At 37.3% G+C, this 17,135-nt stretch overlaps 1 protein-coding gene across 43 annotated transcripts in view; it reads left to right on the forward strand.

Moving 5' to 3' along the window:
* The window catches only part of RBFOX1 (RNA binding fox-1 homolog 1), a 1,167,310-nt gene that overhangs the window by 1,103,219 nt on the left and 46,956 nt on the right, over nt 1-17,135 (forward strand). For 40 of the 43 annotated variants that reach the window (XM_038151507.1, XM_038151462.1, XM_038151478.1 and 37 more), the window contains 2 exons: nt 5-85; nt 16,532-16,664. In XM_038151507.1, the coding sequence (XP_038007435.1) occupies nt 5-85; nt 16,532-16,664 (214 nt within the window). The remainder of the gene's footprint in view (nt 1-4; nt 86-16,531; nt 16,665-17,135) is intronic. The other 3 variants (XM_038151474.1, XM_038151469.1, XM_038151504.1) reach the window with 1 other exon arrangement.

A 17,135-nucleotide genomic window follows, 5' to 3' on the forward strand; every position in this document is an offset into this window, starting at 1 on the left:
GTAGGCAGGGTGCTGCTGTGCCAGGCAAACCAGGAGGGATCTCCCGTGTACAGTGCCCCCAGTTCACTAGTATACACATCCACAAGTAAGCTAGTGTTATGGCTCGTTTCTTGTTCTGTTTTTGTGACGAAAAGCACATTAATGTGAATTAAGCCCCCTAAAAATGTCAACTTTCCCAACAGGTAAATGTGGTGTTTATAAACATATGTAAGTCATGTCAACAGATAATTCAGTGTTTTCAGTTGCATCTTTATTCTCATATTTTATTTTAAAAAAGAAAATAAAAATGCCTATATAGCAATATTATATAGAAATGGTCAAAAGTTCTACAATAACAGTGACAGTTTTTGCTATCCACTACTGTTGTGTGCTCTGCATTTTGTGTAGAAGATGGTGTGTCTCTTCTGTCCTGCTCACCACTGTGTTTTAATACACAAAACATCTGTTACCGTGCCACCATTTGATTGGGCCAGGAATTAGATATGAAGTCTTTTTTCACAAAAGGAACAGGCTGTATGAAAGGGGGTATTTTGAGGCATAAAAAGCTGCCCTAGTAAAAAGAACAGAGTCAAGCTGACATGATGGATGCTGCCATCAGCCATTTTTCTGTACAAAATGTTGGAGTAGAGATGTGCTCTCTGAAATTCTGAGCAGAAACCTCTTCTGAGAATGTTTTAGACTGGGTTGGTGGTACCACTGATTCTCATTCTGGCATCTAGTGGGATGAGAAACCTGGAGCTGAATGCAGAAGCAGTAACTGCTGCTTGCAGCAGCCTTGGCTCTGTGTTCATTGTAGTCCTCTGTAAAGAAAATACATGTCTGATTTAACAGCATTATCAGATACGCCCTTTATGAAGATTGTATTCAATTCAGAATGCAATTCTACTCTCTTAGAGCTTATCTAGACTACTAAAATAATTATTTTTTAAATTAAAATCAGGAATTAGGACAAAAGAGTTCCATAGCGATCATCTCTACAATCATGTAATTCTGTTATGTCAAATGTTATCAATAGCATCCCTGGAGCTGCTGCTTTTCCAGGATTTATATGGGATCCCCTTTAAATGAGGAGTCTGGAGCCTACAAATGCATAGGGAACTAACCAAATGCATCAAGTGGTTTCAATTGCAAATTAAATTGTCAGTTAAGCCTGCATTTTCTTCCAGGTGCTCCAAGAATATGTTCTAATATGTCACCTTTCTCTAGCAGTGGGGATTTCTTATTTATTGTAGTAACACAGAGATATGAAATAGTTACAGTTAAAATTAATGCTCCCTTTTGGACATTTTTAGTGCACTCCTTTTTGACTGACAATTGTTTTCCTGGAAAATGATCCAAACATTTCACTCATTTCACTATTAAGAGATTCTTTTTAGAGAAGAGGGGGCAGTGTTTGTTATAATTTTCTGAAAATTGGTCTTCTTTGAAAACTTTTGCTAAGTTTACCCTGTTGCTCCTATTGTCTCACTGAATCGCACCCCAGAATTTTCTTGCTGGGATTGCTGTTTCCATCAGGTGATATTTCCACTAATATTGATTCCCCAAAGAGACGCTGTGAGCAAGCTGAGCTCTGGAGTTCACTGTTTCTGTTATGTCTCCTGAGTCAGTCCTGTTGAAAAATCTTATTTTGCAGTGGTGCTCCTTGAATAATGATATCCTAGCAAACACCTGTTTGTTTTCAATTATGCCAAATACATAAATAAACAAGCTTTGCCTATCTGTCTCCCACTGGGCAATGTGTAATGCACAGTTTCATAACAGGCATTGCTGGTAGCCCTTGAAGTAGAAATTATTACCCTTTTGTTAAATCTGTGTGTCGGCAAGTCATGATTTTTCCTTTATTATCTGTACAATTTCCTCTTGCCAAAATGCAGTTTCCCCTACAGGGTCACAACTCCTAATAACACAAAATTACTACAATTACTACATATTGTAATTAGGTTTTTATTTCTCCTTATTACAAAACTTTCAATAAAGATGTAAAACAGCTTCATTTCTGTAGGAAATTCCACTAGAAGTGAATAGAAATGAAGGTTGACTTTCGTCTCATTTCTTTTATTAGTTTAAAGATCTTCTATATTCCATTTTAGTGAACATTTGTAATATTGAAATTATAACTGATAAGTCAACATTAGTGTCTAGGAGATGAATACTTGTACTATTATCATTCCATGTAGACAACAATATTGCAGCCTTCCTTTTTGAATAATTTGTTAATCGTTTATTCTGTTACTGCTGATATTGTAACTGTGATATTTTACAACCACTTACAATGTAAGAATTAAGAGGTTTTCAATTTGTATTTGTTTTAACAGAAGGGAAAGAGTCTGCTGGGATTTTTCTAAAGCCATCTAAGATACATGAATTTCACAGAGTGCTAATGGCATTTAGAGTTTTCAGATATTTGGAAGAGGATAGTCCCCGTTTTTTAAAGTGTTGTCTAACTTGACTGGTCATCTTTTGCTCCTGAGTTATAAGGCATGAAGGACTGGAACATGGCTGTAAGATGTATTTTTCTTAATTTGGCTAGCTTGGTTGCTCACTGAACTTCTTGGTTTTTAATTGTACTGGCCACTGGTAGCCACTGATGGCTCTGAGCACTTTTACCCCCCGGCCCTCCAGAAAGCAGACTGCAATTCTTGGAGCTACTCTTTCCCTTCTGATATTTTATTTCTCCAGGATATATTTTATGTATCACACTATACGTTTCCCAGCACAATGATTAGTTACACCTCTGAATATGTCAGGAGATGGAAACATGGCTCTGCTTCCTTCCATCACTTCTGGCCCTTCACATAATACAGAAAGAAATGAGCTGTTTCTTCTGCAAGCAGTGGAACAAATCAGCAGCAATAGTCTCTCATGCCTCATCTGTTCTCTTATGCTGAAGGAGAAGATGGGACCTGGATCAGTTTTTCATTTGCACACCTCTTGTTGGAGTAGATAATTTTTTATGTAGAAAGCAGAGTTTCAGCATGCCAATGTGCTCCTATCCCTGGGTAGGGCAGATCCTGCGACAACCACGGCCAGGAAATCCAGGCAGAAAACCTTGGTTGCTGTAGATTCCCACAGGACTGGCATCTCCAGGGCAGAACTGATACAACAGAATTCAGTTAAATCCTTCACCATTGCCGTAATGCAGGATGCAGACAAGTTCTGAAAGGAGTTCTATCCCACCAGGAATGGTTGGAGTTCACCAAATCCCAGTGAGTCAGCACTCACTGGAGTCTTCCTAGAGGCCCAGGATATTTCCCTGAAAATAAATGAAACAGTTTGGCTGCTCAGAACTGACAGTCTCTTTTTACCCTCACTCTTTAGAATAGTTACTTCCACAAGGAATTTTAAAATCCTGAAGAAATTTGTATCTACTGGTAAATAAGGAATGTGTCAAGGATAGTTTTGGAACTTTTCCAAATTGAAGCCACACGTGAGTAGGATCCATGAGAAAATTAAGACCCTGCTGGACAAAAGGAAGATTCAAAAGAAGAAAAAAAGAATTCTGTCCCTGAATGTCTGTATCACTGTTCTGCCAAGGACAGTAACACAGCTGGGTATGTATGGTTCAAAAAGGCAAAAATACAAATCTGAATTTATTGCAGGAACTTTTAAGAACTTTTTTATGCATATTTTCCCCAATTTTTCTATAGTGTAGCAGTGCCTGAAAATGTGAATGTAGTAAGAGCTCATGAGAGCCAAAGCATGGGCTAGAAGGAAGACACGAAGTTGTAGAACTGTAAAGTTATTCAGGTTGGAAGAACCTGGTTGCACCCGAACACCTCTAAGGATGGCGATGGCACAATTTCAGGGGATCATCTGTTCCAAGATTGAATGTCCTGGCAGTGGAAACCTCTCTGGTTGCAAGTCATATTTGTTGTCCCTTTTCTTCCCAGCGTGTGCCTGGCTCTGTCCCCCCTGTCCTTTGTGGCAGGGCATGGAAGAGGAGATGCATTTCCAGTACAAATCCTTGTGCTCTGGACTGGCTCCCAGCGCTCCTGGGCTCACCCAGCCCTCGCTGGTGTGGTGAGGCAGCAGCCTCCAGCTGTGCATCCCATCCAGCTGTGCATCCCATCCCTTGGGAATGTACAGTTGTGCCTACCCAGGCCCAGTGGAGGGCAATGGGAGAGAGATGGAATTCAAAAATAAAAGGGGAATTTCCAAGGCAGCTAAATATTTTTTACTCTCTAAATCAGCACTTTGATCTCTGAAACTTTTAGGCTTTATTTTAGCTCCAAGTCAGCATTAAGATACTCAACTTTTTGAGTGTGTAGCTCCTAGTGGATTTTTTCTGAGCCTACATTGAAGGGGTAGTTCACTTTTAGCTACATGGGTAGCTCACATCTATGGTAAAATATTTTAAGTTTCTTCATGCTTTTGTTTGGAATGATGTACAGATGAACATCTCTATTTCCCAAATGTTTAGCATGCCCATAAAAGTGAATTTTGCTTTGACTTCAATGAGTACATTTTAAACTGAAGTCAATTTTGGCTTAGATTTCCTAAATGTTAGAGTTGTTTCATCTTCAGTAAGCCTGCTTATCAGCTCCTAAATAAATCTTTCATACTGCAGTCAAGTGATAGAATTAAAAGAAGAAAAATATGAAAATGCAAAATCCGATATTAATTCGTTTTATTTTATCTTACTCAAGGGCAAATGAAGTTGATGGCCCATTTTTTAATTGATATATTGATTACAGTTTTGGAAGAAGTGGTGGTGGAATTCAGCAAAAAATGATTGAGGTGGTACAAATGCTTATAAATCTGTCCCACACTGTTCGTGTTCTTTAATTGTAATTGTCTGATAAAACTTCCATCGGCTTCTGTAATTAACCTAATGGTCTAAATGAATTTCCAGATCACTGGTTATTCATTTCAATATAGAAAATGCCATTACACTGAGTTTAATTAATACTAAGTAAGTTCACAGTCCATTGTACCATTAGAATAGAATTTTATTGTTTTAACTGTTTAAATTATGAATATTAGTTCCTCTCATCTTGTTTTTCCCATTTATGGACTTGAGTGTTCATTTTCTATTCATACTAAAATAGCATAAACCCCCTCTAATTAAAATATTTAAACCACAATGCTCTTCAAGCTCACATCCTCAAAATATCAGTGTAGATTTTTTTTTTTATTTATTGTTTCAACTATTTTTAAACAGAATTCAGTGAGTGCCAAGCTCATAATCCCATGATGTGCCCTAGAACATCTTATTTATCTTGATATTCCTTTCACAGAAGTACATATGACAGATAAGCACTCACCAGAGAATACTTTTGCTTTGCGTCAGGCAGATATTAAAACAATAAACTATGTTGCCCTGGGATTTTAGCTTATGAGCGACCAGGAAACAACGAGGCAAAGATGAGATGTTTTTGAAAGGTGGGAAGGCAGTTCTTTTGGAAAATTCCCTGGAAACCTTTGGTCTTGTAGTATTTTTGACAAGAACTGTTCTAAATGCTAAAGTTTTGGGTTCTTTTTTTTTTTTTTTAAGCGAGGAAAACACACTTTGTTCTGTCAGAGCAGACTTTAGAAATGCCCCAAAATGACCCATTGTTCCTGCCCCAAAATTAACCCAATATTCCTACAACTCTGTGTGTTATGTGATAGGAGAGAAGGAAAATCTATGGCGCAAGCATCAAGTATTATGATGTGGGATTTTTTTCTATATTGAAGCACTTACATATAGCAGATATATGTCCTAGTTTTAAAAAGATGTTTTCTTCCTGTGGGAGCTTTGTTTCAATTCATAGATGGAGGGTGGTTCAGAATCTTGCTTATAGAATAAACAGGGCAAATCATAAATGTACATTTTATATTTATAAAGAGCACATCCAACTGCAGGATTTAGTGTGTTTGAGGACTTATTGTGCTGCAGAAATGAAAATTAAGTCAATCTTGCCTATGCAGTATGTCCTTGCTTTTAGAAATAGGTTACTTGGCTTAGGAATATTAGTAAACCACCTAAAAAATGCTGTATGGAACTATTTTCATCTTGCTTCTTGCAGTGAAGACATTCCAGGTTTTATTTTCCTGTGGCGTTACTAATGGATTGAAGGAAGACCTTTGACATTTCTATTATGTTCTGGGATATTTTCAATATGAAGAAAATTACACAGGGAAAATAGAAATTTTCAAAAGGTGATTTCAGAGTGTGCTTCTGAGCCAAATCATTAGCGGAAGCATTTGGTTTGGAAATCTTGATTCTGTTGATTTTGTGATATTTAATCTGTTGCACATGTGTAATTACCTGAAAATTATACTGTGATGATGGCAGTTTGCTGCCACTCCAAGCAGCTGAAGGGTAGATGCTCCTGGCGCTGGGTGTATCCTTCTCTGGGTTTTGTGTGCCCATCATGACTGACCTCATTCAATCCAAATGGACATACATTGCAATGACATCAATGATTCATTTGCTCTGATTTTATTATTGTAGTTTTTCTTCATTTAATTGTTTGGCAGGCTTGCCATTTTGAATTAGAATATGGGTCGGGAGCAGTTTAAAAAATGAGTATTCATGTGGTATAAATAATTTGCCAGCGCTTCAGTATTTCTGAATTGAATGTAGAAAGGTTCTGCAAACTAAATTTTTAATTGGTCTGTTTTCTCTTGAGCTAAATTGGGATGGGAAGTCAGTTCATCACCAGTAAAATATATATCAGTGCATTGTATTTACACCTTGGTGGTTCTGTCTGCTGATTTCTTTGTAGGAAGCTGGTAGAGCACCCCTGCAAAGGAGGCTGTGATTGGGCCATTAATTAACCAAATTAACCATTGTAGGGCTGCAGCTCCTGACTGGGGGCACAAAAATCCTGCCAAAGGGAAATGTGCATACATCTGAGAAGAGCAATCCCATATTTGATTTCCAGGCTATAAAAACCTTATTATTGAAAATTTAGAGGTCAAACCATTTTTTGATGTCATTCCTGAACCAATTGCCTTTATTTATGAAGAGAATCACCCAGTAGTGACCAGGAAAAATGTGCCAATTGCCCTTCCCTTTTGTGTGTTGAATACAGTGAGTTTAACTGAAAACTTAAATAAAGAGCATACCAATAGTAAGTAGGAAGGGAATGGCTTTCCATAATTCCCTCCCTGATGTACAGAAGTGTAGAGAAATGTTGATGTCAACTCATGTTGAAATATCTTGAGAAGGTTTTTAAACTCTGTTCTGTCCCATTGTGTTGGGCCTTGCTTTGATGCAGGACAACACCACTGATTTTCAAGATCAAGATATTACAAAATTTTTAAAAATAAGTAAAAATATATTCATATGCATAGTGTTACATTCTTGATTTAAGTATCATCCTTTTTTTAACTGTAAAGTGAACCTCTCTGGGGGCTTTTTCGTGGTTTTTTTGTTTGTTTGTTTTAGTTGGTTGGTTTTGAGGTTTTTGTTTGGTTTTGTTTGTTTGTTTTTTAATTTAATTTTTTTTTTTTTGTAGCATTACCTGAAATTGTTCCTACAGCATTTTTGGTGTTCTGTATCAGTATACAATGTCTTTCTGCAACAATTTTCAGCATAACGCTCATTTTACCTCCTGTCTATTCATATTTTAAATGATTACTTACTCATCACTAAGTCATCACTAAAATACATCACTTGTGTCCAAAACCTGTAAACGTGGCTTTCATTTCACTCTCAAAAATGTCTTTTTCAGGGCCTTGCTGTTTACTCTCATTCTTCTGTTGGTCTGTTTTGTGCTGGAGCAGTGTGTCTGAACTAGCAGGCGTAGCAATTTTGGAAAGAGAGAAACGTCCTGAATTGTGTCACTGACTTTTTTTTACACTTATACACAATCCTACACGTGGATAGTGGGAGATAGCTGGAAAGATAGTAAATTGTGGAGAGTATCTCTGTCCTTTAGTTCAAATGATAAAAGTTGTGTGTGCCCAAGGACACACCTGGGAGCTCGGGTGCCTTCCCTTGGTGCTCTGCTGGTGGTGGACACACTGCCCTTGGCCACTCGCAGCACTGGTGACTAACCTGTGATTTAGGGCAAGGGGCCTGTTTGGACTTACTCTTCTCAGAATGCAGCTAAATAGTGAGAATTACATGTAGTAATTACATTTACTATGTACATTTTGTTTACATAGTGAGAATTACATTCAGTATTATTTTGCGTCACGTTTTGAGATGCAATTGTACATCCGAGCTCTTTGTGCTCAGTCCTGGGTGCCACCTTCCCTGGCTCTGCATCCTCTCTGCTGATGTCACTCATTTTTAGCACCAGACCCACAGTGTTGACTGTGCATCTCAAATCATCCTATCTCTCAGATAGCAAACTCTTAATTTTTTGCTTTTCAGCTTAGCCTGTAAGATTTGGTTTCAAATCAAGGCACACCTCAGTGTCACTCTGTTTTGTGATGGTTGTTATTGAATCATGGCTCTTGGAACTGTTCTGTGTACAGCAAAATTCAGCCTGAATTTCACAGAAATTAAGTGCTTTTTAGGAATTAACATTTTTAGTATCAGTATGACCTTGCAGGTGCAATTCTTTGTTTTGACAATTTTTCCTTTATGGTTTGGATTAGGTTAACAGCTGGGTTTTTCCTCTATTACTTTCAGCCTAAATTGTTCCCAATGCATTCTGACAGTGTTCTTTTTACAGTTTAATAATTCTGTTGAGATTTAGGAATCCTTGTGCCATCTAGCAGTATTTCTTGTCACTATATAATTGACCTCCATAAACATTCAAATTACCAAATTTTGTCATCTCTTTATAGCAGTGCTAGTCTTCATCCAGCTTTCCACAACCATGGCCTTTTTCCTTTGTCTTGGAAGTGGTGCTTTGTTAGACACAGGGAGTTTCTTCCATGTGCTTGAAACTTCGAGCTGTCCAATAACTGGGAACACCAGACAAGATATTGATCGCTTTGATCATCTATATTTGAAGATTGTTCTTTAATTTAAGATCAAATGTGTCTTCTCTGATCTCTACTGTTTCTTTTCCTTTATGGCCTGGGTGTATTTTTACCTCCTGAACTTTTCCTTCTATTTTAGTAGTTTCCTTTGTGAATAGACAACTGCTCTTTGTACCTCAACTATTTGTAATTTCAGCTATGCAGTACTCTCATTTTGATTTTAAGTACATCATAAGTAATTTCACCAGCTGTTATAGCTTTTTTTTTTTTTTTAAGCTCAAAGGTGTAGTTTGGTGTCATTACATAGCTTTACAAAAAGAGTTCTCAATCATCTTACCTGTTCCTTTGTATCCCTTCACCTCCATTTTCTTCTGCTTGTTCTTGGAAACCCCTTGATGACATAGGGTCATGTCTGCAGATGCAATCCAGTTCAAGAAGGGTGAGGTGTAAGGGAGTATCTGATAACCACAGAGTCACCAAATGGCTGAATCTGGGTGGCTGAGGTTGGAAGGACCCCTGGAGAACATATTGACCGCCCACGCTCCAGCAGCCAAGCCTGGAGCAGGCTCTCCAGGACCACGCTCAAACAGCTTGGGAACATCTCCAAGGATGGAGATCCTACAGCCCCTCTGGGCAGCTGGGCCAATGACCAGCCACTCTCAGGTGGAAAAAGCTTAGGCAGGAAGACGAGAGAGTTTCCAGGCTTGGGCATCAAGGTTTGGCTGAGAAGGCTATAAATTAATGGTATAGCATGGTAGCCATTTACAGAGAAACCAATAGTGGATTGTTTGTTGGTACATGAGAAGAGATGAAACTGAAAGAATATTCCATGTAGACTTAAAATAATTACAAGGAAGTAAATGTATCAAAGTCATTGAAATAATAGATCAATTAGATCTGAAAACAACTTCAAGTTAAGCAGATGAAAAGTTTTGTTCGAACAGTTAAGTGTCTTCCTATAATTTAACATAGGAATAAATAGTAGGTTGCTTATTACTGAAATATTTAGTTTATGGGGTTTTTTGTGTGCATTTGATTGTGGTTTGGAATGGAAAATTCTAAAAATCTGATTCTTCCCAAGTCTGAGGCTGAAATATTTGAAAACAGTGTTTTAAAGCAGTTGTCTGTCCCCTTTCTAGAAATATTTACGTGTACCTCAGTGTAAAAAGTTTCACCACATTTATGTGAAATTTGGTGCTAATTTGGATTTGACAGGAAACTTAATGCAGTAGTGTTGTGTAAAGGGATTCAATTACAGTGTGCAGTGTTTTGTAAGTAACTGTCTTGCATAAAAAAAGTTAATTAATCAGAGCTGTGTCAATTTCCTTGTGCCATGTCAATTTGCAGCAAGGTAATTAATCACTAATCGCCCAGCGTGCAGCAGACTAAGGGACAATCCATGAGTCATTTGTTGTTATTTTTTTCCAAATAAATGGCACACAGAGCCATGAAGAAACACATCCTGCCTTTCATAATATTTTTATCGACAGTTTTGCATGTTGTAATAGACTGCAGCAACAAGCAGCTGTAGTTCAATGGAATATGAATATTAAAGAAACAAATGAGAGCAGATTTATAGGCCATTGCTTTTCTGTTATGTCAGTTTTGAGATTACACTGAGCAAATGAACAGTGAAAAATTACTCTTCCATGTGGAGAATGGTGATTAGACTTGTACATTAATTAGAGATTTTTGTTTTCCTTTTTAATGCATTTCAAATGAGAATGTCCTATAAGTAGGGGTTTCTCCAAAATAGAGATTTATTCATTCCTAAACAACAGTGTATAATACTGGCATGTATTTTTTACAATGGTAAGGAAATAATTGCTCTATAATTTTAAGTATGGTTCAAAAAATAAATAGCTTGTGAAAGAAAGAAGGAAATAGAAGTGACCAGTTGTGACTGTGTTTGATGTATGTGAGAAATTTCCTTTGAATGCAGTTAATTCACAACTTGATCTCAGGGAAAATCATCTCCCAACAGTGACAGGAGAAGAAATGTATTTTCAGCCTGTAATTTCAAACACTGTGAGCTTTCCAAAGATTTTTTTTTACCCTGAATTTGAAGTGTGTGTATGTACATATATTTCTGTATAATTTAAATGCCTTTTCATGTTAAAATCTGTATTAACAGAGCTTACATATTGCTTGCAGTGTGCTTTGGTCTGTGTACTTAAATGCACAAATCCTCTTTAGCACAGTGTTTATAATTCATTCAAAGAATGCCACTTAATAATACTTATTACTATTACAGTGAAGGGAGAACACAGCACACATTGGGATAAACTGCTGATTCCATTCCTGAAATCTCAGATAATATCATATAGATTATTCTGCTTAGCCTTTCTCAGCATGCTACCCATTATATCTCTTTGTTTTTAATTTATTGTGTTTCCTCAACGGGGATCCTCCTGAACTATGGGAATGATGTAAATGTGTCTCCCTGTCTCTCCAGCAGTTAAACTGTGCCACAGTAAATTAGCGATAAACCGATTCAAACACGACAGAACATTAAAATTCTTCACCATAAAACATTTGCAAACTCTTGGTGGCAGATGACCCGCTACTCTGTGCAGAGGAGGAGAGATTAGGAGTGATGAGAGGTAGATCTGCTCATCCATTTTGATGGCACACCTTTCTTGGGGCATATGGCACCCTCATACAAATTCAAACCGCAGCACAAATGTGAAGAATAATTGCCCATTAAAGTGGCTGTATATTTTTATGGCTTTGATACAAAATCTGCCCCCTGTTGTCTTTTGCATCTGCTGCTCTTTCATCTATCCCAAAGCTTTAAAACTTTAATACGCAGTGTATAACCCTTAAGTATTTTTTGCCAGGTTATATTCCTCTTCTTGGGAACTCAAGCTTTCCATTGTTCCTTCAGTCTTTGTTTTCTCAGGCCAGCGTTGAGATATGGTGCTTACAAAGTGCACCTCCCTGTCGTGTTCATTTAATAAAACATTAGTAAAACAAGTGCTTATATTACATCTTTAGGGAAAAATTAGGATTTGATTAAATTTCATCTGTGAACTCAAAGATTAAGTTTTTCTTCCTTATGCTCATATTTGCTTTTTCTATAAAATCATTAGTTATCTAAATTTTGCTGATACACTACTTTGAATCCTGTTAATTCCAAAGGGCTTTTTATTTGCTTAAATGTGGCAGTTTGCTGGCCATATTTCATGTTTGAGGCCTAAACTGAAGTTCACTGATGTGACAATGATTCCACGTTTACAAAGTGTAAGAAGAGAAAACTTTGTAGACAATATTAATTGTAATAATAGCTTTTAAAATAGTATCCCCCTAAGTATAAAAACAGAATAGACAAATTTAAATAAATCTTACCAGCATAATGTTCTTAAACAATTTCATTTAGGCTGTAGTAGATGATTTGTATGATTTTGGATAATTATATTAAGGAAAGCCAAGGATTTCTACAGCATATTATTTATATTCTAATTTATTTTAATTTGAAAAATTAAAACTGCTGAGTGACTGTAGGAACTGAATTTTGTGGTTGTTGTCTCATTCATATTTGAATAGCAGAAGGAATGGATGGGGCCATTAGATGAAAATGTAAATTGTTTTCTATGGCTTGATGTTTGATTATGTATTGTCCCTAGAAAAGCCTTTCTTTTTATAACCTCGTGTTATCACCACCTATCATCAACGTGCATTTGGAGAAATCTGCCTTTTCTCAGTCACAGATCAGAAGAATTCCAGTCATCAAATTACTTTGATGAATTTAAGCTACTTTTGCTTAGAAATGGGCTCAGATGCTTCCCTGCTGAGAGTCAAACACATTTTCAACCCCCTTATAATAGCATTTTCACTGACTGGGTTTCAGCAGCTTGGCACTGAGGCACTAAGGAAGGTTGACCTACAAACTGTAAGTCATTAAAACCTCTACCCCTCCTGGCTACTATCTTCATTACTTTTGGGACTGGTTAATAGCATTTAATGCTTCCTGATGGGACAGCCCTTTTCATAAAGTTCCTTTTATGAAGTCCATTCTTCAGTTGTGTTCTAATGCTGCCATTTCTGCTGGTTATTTTGGGGTCAGGATATTAAAAAGTTGGTAGCAAAATAAATTCTGTGGTTATTGCATATTCCTACCCATCTAATTTCTCAGCAGGGCTGAAGGAGAGTTATGGGGTTTTTGCTGAACTCACATCCAGGGCAACAAAACCTGTTGATTATTTTACCTCCAATCTCAATCTCTAATATTATTACCTGACAATAAAAAGTGTGTTTTCAGATACTCTGATTTTCAGATGGACCCAAATAAATTTTTGGGATGGATATCATTCTGTTATGAATAAACTCAACTGTTAGACCTCACTTGATTGTAAGGCCTTGCAATGCCACTCTTAGTCCCATGTTTATTTTCCATCCTCTTCCTTACAGAACTACACCTCACTGCTCTGCCTTCCACTAATTGCTTCTTAAGTTTTTTAGTGCTTTGCTTTACTTTAGACATGTTATGCTCTGTGACTTTAGTAAGAGACCAATGCAAGGCAAGCATAGCAAAACAATTACATTACTTCAGGCTTCTCATTCAAACTCATCCTTTCTATTGCAGATCCTTTCAAAATGATTAAAAAAAAATCACTATCTTGTCTTAGCATTTCCCATGACTGCTGAGCCTTCCTTAAAGGTTTTGGATTTGGTAAACTCTTATGGGCTAAGTGATTCTCCCTGCTATTTATGTTTGCACCCTTTTACTTTTTTGTTAAGAAAAAGCCTTCTTTCTCATAAAAATATAATTTTAAAAAAAAGGGTTTTTTTTACTCATTTGATGGTGGAGCACTCTGCTTTTCCAGTGGCATTTATTTGTGGAAAGCATTCACTGTCAAAGATTTAAGGTCAGTGACCCTCCTTTCTTTCCAAGGTGTGACTATCATGAAGAATAAAGAAAATTTAGGATAAATGCTCAATTCTTGCAAAATATGTATCTTAATATGTCTGTGTGAAAGCTGGGTTGAATGGTACAGTTCAAAGGAAAAAAACATTCACAAACCACACTGGAGGTTCATTCTTTCACAGAGGCATTTCCTCGGTGTCTCTCAACAATTCCAGTTGGTTTTAATTATTACTTAGGACCCGAAAAAACAACTGCTGTAAATATTGCCAAACGTAGATGTTCATTAAAAAGAATTAATTTTTGGAACAGAACTGTGGGTAGGACTTCCAGACCATGTCTTGCAAGCCCACAATGGTGTTACATATCCTACATTGCTGGAGCTTAGGCTGGTTTTGAGTTAGCTGGATTTTCTCTTTCACCTCCGTTCTTTTTGTGAAAGTGTGTTTTCTATCAATATTTAGAAAACTACAGATGCAAGTGAAGAAATTTGAAGGTTGTCTGACTGATTTTTTTTTTTTTTTGGTAATTGCCATTTAGATCAGTGAAATGTCTCTTGATTTTCACAGTTTAAGAGTGTCCCTAAAGGCGACAGTTTATTATTTGACATGTCTGCCATTTCAGATATCAATTTTTCCTGGACATTCTCTCAAATCCATTTCCACCCATTTGCTTAAGCAAACTCTTCTGAGCACTGGTTTGTTGGGTTTGTCCCTTTTTAATTAGTTAGTTGCATTTTCTTTTTTAAGACACAAATTAACAACCAATTTATTGGAGAAACTTACTTCTAGCAATGCCTATTAGTTGGAAAGGAGTGATTTTTCCAAGGCAGGCAGACTGCAGCTGAATATCACTCTTACACAAAGATAACTGCCCTGGATTACATCAGTTCCCCATCCAGTCCAACATCTGTAACTGGAAAGGAGCAAAAGCTGGATGAAGAAAGAAAAGAAAACTTGTTACACTGGAGGGAGTGTGTAGGTCTGTAGTTCTTTGAACATTATGTAAAACTGTATTTTGGTTTTCCCTCTGCATATTGTATTAGTTTTTATACAAGTCTGCATAGTTGGAAAGGAAAAGGACAGAAGTTAGGTGGTTCCAGCAGCAGGTCATAAATCTGTCACTACTCTATTTAGGCTGGTCAATACTCAATCTTGTTGAATATGCAAAAGTACTTACAGCATCCAAATTTCACATAGATGATGTATATGTTGTTTTTCCAGAAAAGAAATGTTTTCCAGTAGAATTCCTTTAAGACTTCTTAAATGCAGTTGCTTGCAAAGTTATCAACAGAATATCGAGTTCTGCAAGTTCATCTTTATGATTTTTACACATTCCTTTTATATTCCTTATAAAATATGCTGTTTGCACTTTCTAAGACAGATATAATTTATTTGCATTGCCATAAGGTTGGTTTGTGTTGTATCACATGCATGTAAATCTTTGCAGAATTTACTGTGTAACCCTTTTTGTCGGAGAGAAGGACCTAGCAAAGCCCCAAAGCCACAGCAGTAAAGCAGTAATAAAGAAATCACCATAATTACAGTATTTACCTTCACATGTTCAGTCAGCAAGGCCTAAAAGTCATGAATTTTTTTATTTTCTTTCTTCAAATTCAAGGCTTCTTTTAGAATTTTATGCTGAATGAGGCTGAAATCAATTAATATTTCAGATTTGAAAATTGTTATACAACAGTATTTCCATTTGCTTGCTTTTAATTAGGCTAATTAATTTGCTAAGCAATATTTGTTTCATTTCTTTATTTACATAATGAAAAAAAAAATTAAACACAGTGAAGTACATTTGATGTAACCCAATGCCAACAGAGCTGGATTTAATTTTAACTGTCTCACTGATGAATTAATGCAAGAAATATCTGTTCTAACATTGACATACAATATATGTACAAAGGAGAAATAAAGTAATGAAGCACTGCTTGAAAAACTGGCAGAGAAAGCAAAGTGGGAAGGCTTTTTTAGTTTGTTTTGGGGTTTCATTATTATTTTTTCAATTAAAAAGTTATCAAGAGAGAAGTTTTACAGAAGGAAAGTCTCTAATACTGTATTACTGTTCAATTTCTGATTCAAGTATTTTAAGTCTCACATGGAATGGTAATTAATGTTCACAGATCCAATGACAATATAAAAATGTCTGAGTTAATTTCTTTGTTATATGATTAAGTTATTTCTATTTGGTCTGGATATTATGTGGATTCAGAGATGTTCCTAAGATATACAACTGTTGCCTTTGAAGGAATGAAAGGTACTGTTATGTACATGGTGCAGCCCCAAAAAACGAGAAAAGAGACAAAAAACTCTGATTTATTACAGAGTTAAGAGCTGGTTAATAATCCAGCTCTTGAACAAAAGCAAAACTCTGTTCACTTGGCAATATCACTGGATAATTTAGATGACTTGAGGTCACTTGAGTCTCTAATGTCTCACCCCCTCTCAAAACAGGGCTGACTTTAGAAGACAGATCCAATAATGTGATGCAAATATCTCTGACATTATAAATTTGAGCCTGAACTTGGACCTCTGGAGTCTCCTGGTAGTAGTGTTGGCTGAACCAGTCAACACTCTTTTCATCAGTGTCCTCTGAGAAGCTCAGAGCCATAAATGGCGTGGCCATCCAAATTCCCAGTTTGCCGCCTGCTCTGTGCAGGCAGAGATTTGTGTCAAAAGACGAGCTAAAACACTTTGGCGGCTCCCTCGTCCAGCTACAGGCACGCTTTTACACCATCAGAATTGCTCCAGAATGTGGGCACTGCAGCTAATCCCTGGTTTTTTTTCTCCTCTGCAGTGCCAGGATTTCCCTACCCTGCTGCGACGGCAGCCGCCGCGTACAGAGGTGCCCACCTACGAGGCCGAGGCCGCACGGTGTACAACACGTTCCGAGCAGCAGCTCCCCCTCCTCCCATCCCAGCCTACGGCGGGTAAGGAGCTCTGCTTCCCTCACCTCTGGCTCAGCATGGATCCCGGGAGCCTGGGCACCGTTCCCAGCCCTGCTGCATGCGGGTCGTGCCTGCCCGGCACCGGCGCCTCGCACAGCGGCTTGAAAAATGACTGTAATTTGTACTGCCATGCTTGGTGGCCTTAAGCATTTCAGATGTCACATATTGTTATGTAAATGCTCCCGCAAACGGAATGCTCCGGAACGGGGAGATTGTTTCGGCTAAAGGTATATTTTTGATGATTGCAAACATCTGGTTATTAAGGAGGTTGGATCGAGTTAACTTCCTTTCTTCAAATCGCCTGCTGAAAGTTGTCTCTGCACCTGAAGGCTTAGTGCTGGATTTTTTTATTTTTATACATATATACATTTTTTATTGCAGTTTTCTTAGTTTTTCTAGCTGCCATCTTTGACATGATAGAAATCTGGGGTGCTCCTCTCAGGACCGTGGGAT

This window comes from Motacilla alba, chromosome 14, assembly GCF_015832195.1.
Source record: "Motacilla alba alba isolate MOTALB_02 chromosome 14, Motacilla_alba_V1.0_pri, whole genome shotgun sequence".
NCBI classification, from domain to species: Eukaryota; Metazoa; Chordata; class Aves; order Passeriformes; family Motacillidae; genus Motacilla; species Motacilla alba.